The sequence below is a fragment of the Lepidochelys kempii genome, chromosome 11 (genome assembly GCF_965140265.1).
Source record: "Lepidochelys kempii isolate rLepKem1 chromosome 11, rLepKem1.hap2, whole genome shotgun sequence".
Lineage (NCBI taxonomy): Eukaryota > Metazoa > Chordata > Testudines > Cheloniidae > Lepidochelys > Lepidochelys kempii.
The window spans coordinates 11,180,879-11,189,524 of record NC_133266.1 but is presented as its reverse complement, the minus strand read 5'-3'; the positions used below and the strand labels follow the sequence as shown (position 1 = coordinate 11,189,524).

Below are 8,646 nucleotides of genomic sequence, written 5' to 3'. Positions count from 1 at the left end.
TTGCTGTTGATGGCCCCCATCATCACCCTACGCCTATGCCTTCCTGAGCATGGAGCAGGCAACAGCCCGCTGTGCCCTCACACAGCAGGAGGCTTATGCCATGGCCACCTTGCAGTCCCCTCCCCCACTCACAGCTGTACTGTCCCCTCTCCCCTGACAGGCCCCCCCAGACAGCTATGCCCGCTTCAGCCACCAGTGACTGACCAACAACTGTGCCACTCCCCAACCCCCCTGAAGCCACACTGCTGCCCCCACCCCACACAAACCCCCACAACCTGTGTTCCCTGCCCCTCACAGCCATACCACAGCGCCGCCAGCTCAGCGCGCCCCCCCACCGCGGGTGGAGGTGCGCCCCACCCTCAGAGGTGCACCAAGAAAGACCAACCATAGCTAAGCTTTTAATTAATGGGCAGGGGGATGGATCACTTGGCGATTCCCTGCTCTGTTCATTCCCTCTGGGGCACCTGGCGCGGGCCACCGCCAGAAGACAGGGACCGGAGCTGCAGGTACTTTCCGTGGAGGTCCTGAAAACGCTCTCGGACCCAGACAGGCACGGAGTTAAGTGCCGGTGGGGGTGGGAATGATGTGAACCACGGATAGTTGGGGGGCGGGGGGACGGGACCAGGCAAATCAGGCTGCTGCGCGGCAGCAGTTCTGCAGCTCCTCCCGCCCCCAGAAATCAAACCCCCCCCCCCCTTAACACCCAAACCAACTAACACCCCCCCCACACACACACACCTAGTGCCACAGTCCTGCCCAGCCACGTGGGGAGCAGGCGGCAGGCAGCACACACACACGCATCCCCACACACACACACACACACACCCACACACACCCCTACCCCCCCCCCGCCACTGCCCGCCCCAGGCAGCAGCCGCGTGAAGAGAGTCAGCGGAGCAGGCGCCTACGGCTTGGGAATACACTTGCGGTAGGAGGGAAGGGGCGAAGGAGTTAAAGAATTTATATTGCAGATTCCAGCTGCGGCAGCTGCCCCCCCCCCCTCCCCCGCCCCGCCGCCGTCTCCGCCCCCACAGCCAAACGGGACCACCCATTGGCAGAGAAGCCAACGCAGCCGGTCAGGTAGCGGAGCCGCCCAATCGGAGCAGGCAGCCGCTGAGACCGCACCAATCCGCCGGCGCCGCAGGCGGAGGCAGGCCGGGCTGAAGTTTGGTTGAATGGGGGCGTACAAAGACTAGTTTGAAAGGTGCGGATGGAATGTCTCGAGATGCGGCGCGTGTGAGCGCGGAGCAGGGGAGAGATGCCGCTGGCGGTGCCTGGGGAAGCCGGCCCTTCCGAGCAGCGCCTCCCGTAAAGTGCCGGCCTCCTCTCCGGGAAAGAGCCATTTGGGCAGCTCAGCAACGAGCTGCCCGCGCTGGATTTTTGCATTGCAGAGAAAGAGAAACCACTCTGCTGTTTATTTTTTAATCGCTTTTATTTTATTTTTTTTTTTTGCCAGGGAAGGGTGAGGACATGCACCTTAGGCTGGCTGCATTGATCCGAAGCAAAAGCCGGGTCAGCAGCAGACGGAGGAGGATGTGTGAATGAATTGCCAGGTCCCCTTCGATCCTGCTTTGCAGAGAAGGCTGCATTGCCCCTGGAAGACGAGACCATCGCTAGTTATTCTGGCTCATTTGGTGTGTCTGCTGCGGAGATAGCGCATCGTCCCGCAGCGGGAGCTGCTGGATAAAACCTACCCCCAAGCGTGCTGCTGGCTGGGAAATAGCCCTGTGAGCTAGCGGATGGCTCTGTCTCTCTTAAGGAGTCGATTGATTTGGTTCTCCCCCCGGACGCTAATGCTGAGTCTGCTGAAAGGGAAAGCTCAGCGTATGTCCTCTTCGTAAAGGATGCATCCACTACTCCAGACCATTATTGTACTGAGAGCCTAAAAAAAAAAAAATCCAATCTCCCCATCTGCTGCAGCGCTCTGCGCTGGGGCGAGGAGGGATTTTGACAATCTCTAGGACATGTTTTCTTTCTCTATGAGACTAACCGCCAAAGACTAGTCCCAGCACCGCCGTCCCTCTGCCCTTTGTAGTTTGGTTCTGAATCAGTTCAGATCACCAACAAATGGTGGTTTCTCCAGGCGCTAACCCCAGGTGGGAGTTGTTATCACTGATTCTCTTCTGCCTTTCACACAGCAGCCAGTGCAGAAATATGTTGGCTCTTCAGCACGCTTCTTGTAAGGTACCTTGGAGTGGGAGCCTTTGCTTCTTGTGCCGGGATAATTGCTTTGGTCCAAGAGAGGATTTGCAGTTTTACAATGCTAATAAAACTGAGTAATCTGGGGCTGTGATTCTGGTTTGTGGTGGGAGTTCAGGTGATTTTCCTCTCTCCCTCCCCAGCCCCCTTTGTGAGAAAGTTCTGTATAATTATTTAAAGGAATGACCAGTTCCCTAGAGACTTGGGAGAGGAAATGACAGATTGGGGGGAACTCTCTAGGAAGCTGCTGCTGGGATTCCAGCTATTTATGAGGCACTTGTAGCAGGCTCCAGGAGACCCCAGGTTGTAGAGCAGAGGGTTCACCGAATTGGTTGTGCTCTCCTGACAACTATCAGGAATCTTGTATCGCTGACAGCCTGAGACTTTTGTGTGAGCCAGGACTTTGCCAAAGAGGGAAGGATCTGCAGTTTTCGCTCCCCTTGCATTGTTCCCCTGACGCCTGGAGAAAGATGCTTGGAAGTTCAGGTCCCTCCTGGCTGTGAGCGAACTTTTTTTTCTTTGTGGCTTGTCCCCTTTCCCAACACTCTTTGCTGTAGGGCATGTCCCGGCCCAACAGCGTGAGCCCCCCGGGCTTTGGAGCCCCTGCACCTCGGGGAGGCACCGAGCAGCATCGATCGGCCTGGGGGGAAGCAGAGTCCAGGGCCAATGGCTATTCCTACCCACCTGCCCCAAACAGATCATCGAGTAAGAAGCCTTCTTGCATGGCGAGCAGGTGGAGGAGTGAGGAAGACTACGAACCTCAGCCCAACACGAACCGGAGGGAAAGTGTTTGCAGGATGTTGAGTTTTAGATCCAAATCGGCCTGGCAGGAGCATGGCGAAGATAGTCGCCGCTGCCAGCGCAGAGGGAATCCCACTTTTACCACCAGCCCTCGGCACTTTGGGGAGCTGGGTGAGGTGCGGCCCCGGTCCGTGGAGCTGGGGCTGGAGGAGAAGCGGATCAAGGCCAAGCTTGAGGAGCTGGAGGAGGAGGAAAGGGACTCCCAGGTGGCCTTCTCCATGGGCAGCTGCCGTGGCAGCCTGTTGCAGATCTTCAGGTCCAAGAAGTTCCAGTCGGAGAAGCTGGAGCGTCTCTACCAGCGCTACTTCTTCCGGCTCAACCAGAGCAGCCTCACCATGCTGATGGCCGTGCTGGTGCTGGTGTGCCTGGTCATGCTGCTCTTCCACGCCGTGTACGGTCACTACGAGGTGCCCTATGTGGTGGTGCTCTCGCTGGCCATCCTGCTGGTGCTGGTGTTGTGCGTGCTGTGCAACCGAAACGACTTCCACCAGGACCACATGTGGCTGGTGTGCTACTCGGTCATCCTGGCCATCGTGGCCGTACAGGTGGTGGGGGTGCTGTTGGTCTGGCCCAGGAGCGCCTCCGAGGGCATCTGGTGGACTGTCTTCTTCATCTACAGCATCTACACGCTGCTGCCAGTCAGGATGAGGGCTGCGGTCATCAGCGGGGTGGTCCTCTCAGCAATCCACCTGGCCATCTCCCTGAAAACCAGCGCAGAGGACAAGTTCCTGTTAAAGCAGGTGAGGCAAGCTCTGGCTCTAAGGTCTGGTGGCTTTAGGTGTCAAAAGGAGTCTGGGCTTCAATTGAGTTTTGTGGATCTGTTTGATAGCTGGTTCTGGACACTGGTTTGTCTGATACTAGGTGGGAGTTTGCCCTGGATGCTGACTAGTCTAATGATGCTCTCCTCCCTGTTGCTTTTCAATAACTGTTTTAACCTTTTTCTTCCTCTTTTTTAACTTTTTAAATCTGGTTTACTAGCTTTAAGTAAGTCGCATTTTAGCACCGAATGATCCTGACTAGCTCTGTGGATAGAGCATGTCTGTTTTATTTAATGTCAACAGATCATCTGTGGAATGGTACCTGTGCTTGGTGCTGTGTGACTAAAAAATGGTGTGGAAAAGTCTTGGTGGTCTTATGGGGAGAGAATTGTGCTTGCTTGTAATTATGTAAAATATCAACAAAATGTACAACCTGGTTTCAGAGATGCATGTTCCTTAATTCATGTAAGTCAATGACCTAAAGAGAGGGGTTTGCTCTCTGAAATGTACAGCAAATACCTAGAGGGTAAGGGGTAAAAATAGATTCCATATGTTGCCAGCAATAACGGTGTTTGTTTGTTTGTTTTTAAAACAACCTTGCATTTTAAACTCTTATCTGTAGCTGTGATAGAATGTTAACTACTAGTGAGTCAGCTAACTGAAACAATAAGACTCATAGAATGTGTCAGTGTGCAGTGTTTTTAAATGACCATATCTGTTTAGACAACAGTAATACAAGGACCCTCTTTTCCTTTCCAAGCAGAACAAACGATATGGGGGGGGGATTGTTTGCTTAAGTTTAACAGACACATTGACAATAGAAAACTATCATTGTTTATCCCTAAAAAGTTCTGAAAATCATTTTCATTCTGCAGTGCATTGCAGTCCCTCTTATAATAGGGGTTTTGAGCAGGGATGTGTATATTAACGAAGAATTGATAATTAAATGAAAATCAGGTATTGGTTGCTTACAGTCTTCTCTTTTCCAGCACTATATATTATGCTGCACTTTGTTGTGGCTGACCAAGTATTATTACTTCTGACATCTTCCAGTATCCACCTTCTCATGAGTATTCTAGAGAGAGACTTCTTCTGGGGCCTGAATTTAGTCAAGGAAAACCTAATGGGATGTGCTAGTGGTGCTCTGTACGAATCCAAAATATCACCCAAAATGCATTTTGTCCATAAAATAGAAACTAGGTAAGAAGGCTTAAACTGTAGATAGTGTATTTTTATGTATTTAGAGCAGGACTTCCCTAATTATTACTCTAATCTACAAGCATGACAACTACTAATTGGTGGTTCGTTTTTTGTTTTTTTTTCCATAGGTAAGGTTCACTAACATACTCAAATAATCCTTGTTAGGGCCCTAATCCTGCGAGGACTTGTGCACAAGCTTAATTTTACAAACTGTGAGTAGTCCTATGTAAGTCAATGAGACTACTCATGGTGCATAATTTGAAGCATGTCTGAAAGTTTTTAGGCCCTCATCCTGCAAAGGCTTAACATCAAAGTGCTGTAGTGAGATTTCCTCTGAAACCTTACAAAATAAATTATTAATAATACTTACTCTGTTGCATTTTCAAATGGCTGGTGAATGCATTAAATCTCATAACTAACAGCGAGGAAACTGAGTCACAGAGGTGAAGTGGTTGGCCCAAGGTCACAGCGTTTGGAAGACCTGGGATGATAGTTCAGGCTCCCAGCCACTTTCTGTAACCAGTAGACTGCCTGCCTTCTTTCTATTTCAGCACGCTTACTTATTGGTAAAATGTGAAGAATCATCCCAGATAAAACTGTGCTTGTCAAAACTAATAATGCGTTGCAAAAGCCCTACTCTCCAGGAATGGCCCTAGCCATTTTGATTTTGTCATGTTCTCCTCTCTGCCTCTTCCCCCAGCCCCCGCCCCAAACCTGCTGGCCAATCAGCAGAGGGGGGGGAAAAATCCCAAGCAGTACAGCACCTCCAGGAAGCTGGCACCCTTCTTGCCCACCCTAGAACCTGCCCTGGTACTCTTTGGTAATTCACATATATCTGCATCAACAATTGATCTCCCAATTATTCTAAGGTGAGGTTCTGCAGTAGTTAAACAACATCACAGGATTCCTTTTAAACTATTTTCAAAAATTAGTTCTCTGTGTGATCTTCTTGTGGGGTTTGTTTTGTTTAATCCAGATATTGGGCCAGATCCTCAGCTGGTGTAAATTGGCCTGGTTCTATTGAAGTCAGTGAAGCTATTTTCTGTTCTACAAGCTGAGGATCTGGCCTGCTGTGTATTTGTTTACATATGTGATCTGTCTAATATTAAAATCTATATCTACAGAGCATATTGCCTCACAGCTATTACCAGGCCTTTCTGACAGAGGCTGTTGAGTGTTACCATGGAAATCTCATTTTTGTTAGACTCTGCCCCACTGATGCATATAAGCCCTCCTTCTCTATTTCTCTTTCTCTTAAAGCCAAGATGGGCAGAGGTGGAGGAAAGCCAGAAAAATAAAATGGCTTTTCCACCCTTTTCAGTCCACTGTTATTAGTCATGATGTGACTGTCGAATTGGTCAGTAATTGAACTCATGGCCATCAGACCATCTGGTCCTTCAGCCATGTTTCTTATTCAAAGACTATTTAGAACTTTCAACCCTCTCCCTTTTCATGATACTTTGATCGTGATATTACAACGACTTTCTTCCCTTCCTCTTTGGTTTGTGGGTTTGGTTATTTGTCCTTATTTTCTCCTGATTGTATCAAAGCTGGACAAAACAGGTACTCACGCAAAAATTGAAGATTATCATAATAAACGGACTTCTGACTAACTCTGTTCTCATCTTCTGGGATAGAGGAATGGGAAGGAGAGGGCAGGATTGGACATGGCCACAGCATGCTGCCCTGCTGCTAGGGTCTGCATCCCTGGGAAAGTAGGGTGTAAATTAGAGCAGCCCTGTGGCTGTTGTGATACTGGAAGCTATGCCTGCCCCTGCCTTAATGTCCTTGGAATATAGGGAGCACAAAAGTGTCTGAAACCTTTGCACACACTCTCCCCCTCCATGCTTTTCCTGTGCTCAGTGCAGGATGGACTGAGAATCATGGCTATTGTGATTCCTACCTTTTAGAGCTGTGCTGCTCTTAAAAATTTTCTGGGAATCTAAAACTTTTGAAAGCAGCCACTGAATTAGGTCCTCCAACCTGAGGTACCTTGCACCTGATTTTTGGATGCGTTGAGTGCTGGGCATTTCTAACTGTGGTCAACAAGAGCTGCAGGTACTCTGCACCTCTGTAGATCAGGTCAGGCACCCAAAACTTAAGTAGAGGTCACTTGTAGAAATTTTGGCCGCCTTTATCACCTGGTCAACTCTTCTTGACTGCGAGTGAGAGAGGAAAGGAAATGTGAATGTTTATCATGACTGACTATTCCCAGTTCAGGACTGCACTAGGTAAAAAGAAATGAACTAGTGTACGAGAGCATATTTCACATACGAAGTGCTCCGTGGAAGCAAAATATATTCTATGCATAATACTTCAGTCAAACTACAAATCTTAATTGCTTATGTATTCCTTGTACACCTGCAACTAGTTAAAATTTACACATTTTTAAACCTGTTTAAAACAAAAACCTTTATTTTCCCATTTTATCCCTGAGTTATTTTGAGAACATTTGATTTATAAATGTGATTCAGCGTACATACTGTATATCTTGTCTAGTGCTGAAATTTCCATGAGGCAGTGATACATGGACTATGAATAAATGAGATCAGCTCCAGAATTAACATATAAAGACTGTCAGTATAATAACCTTTTTACGGTAACAAGACAGTCTAATACTTGCTCATTTGAAAAGAAACCTGCTATTCTCACTTAATTGTTTTACATACATGGTAAAACTGATATTTTGGTTTATCTATATTACGGTAGACCCTCAAATGTGCAAGTCGTGCATAGACACATAGGAAGACCCCAGAGTTTACCATGGAAAACTGTAACGTTGAAAACAATTTATATATGTAACTTCATGTAGGCAAGTCGCCCCCTTGACCTTAGTGGGGCTGTTTGAGTGTATAAAGTTAAGATCAAGCCTGTGTCTACAGGATCAGGTGTTGAGAATCCAATTTATGCCAACGGGTAGTCTTTCAGTAGATTTTATTGGGCTTTGGAAAAAGAGAACCAAGAGTTGGGGATAGGGATGCAACATAACAGGCATTAACTAACCGTTAATTTAGGTTTAGGCTTTGTTTTGCTGCCCAAACCTGTACCGTCACATTTATTTCTAAGATGTCTGGTGCAATAACATAGTTGAGGAAAGGCGCTTGTAGTTCATTAAATACTTCAGGCCATGCGAGGTCGTCCAGTTACAATGTATCAGAATAACAGGTGACTAGGAAAGTTGTCTCACATAAATAACCTTGCGGAAAGTGGAACTGAAATGACAGTGCTCTTTTAAAGTAACATTTATTGTTAACCTTTCTGAAAAGAGTTCTAATAGCACTGTTCACAAACAGCTGCACCATCGTTTGGCTCTCTTTTATAGCACTCTCTGATCCAAGCCTCCCACAGTTAGACTCCAAGCTGTTCAGCCCCATCACAAACACCTCTGTTACAACAATACTGATCTAATGGTCCCCATGCCTGACTTCAGAGAACTGGGAATGTGTTGACCTTTCTCTCTATAAATTTGTATTAATGATACATTTTTGCTCTGCAGCTGAATGTTGGACCCTCACAAGAATGTAATATTCCATTCTCACATTTCTGTGTGGGTGTAGGTATACATACTTTTCTGTTTCTGTTTTCTTGAAGTAGGCTGTTATTTTTAGCAAAGTTGGAGCAGCTCTTGCTCCTATTAGAACATCAGCTCATGTTACGAATAGCTCTTTAGCATCTCATCAAGATGCTT

The 8,646-nt window shown here is 47.7% G+C and overlaps 1 protein-coding gene across 2 annotated transcripts in view; it reads left to right on the top strand.

Moving 5' to 3' along the window:
• Positions 1-1,128: 1,128 nt before the first annotated feature.
• ADCY5 (adenylate cyclase 5) overlaps positions 1,129-8,646 on the top strand; it is a 334,442-nt gene continuing 326,924 nt past the window's right edge. For both annotated transcript variants that reach the window (XM_073305114.1, XM_073305113.1), the window contains exon 1: positions 1,129-3,740. In XM_073305114.1, coding sequence (XP_073161215.1) covers positions 2,760-3,740 — 981 coding nt within the window. In that variant the 5' untranslated portion in view covers positions 1,129-2,759. The remainder of the gene's footprint in view (positions 3,741-8,646) is intronic.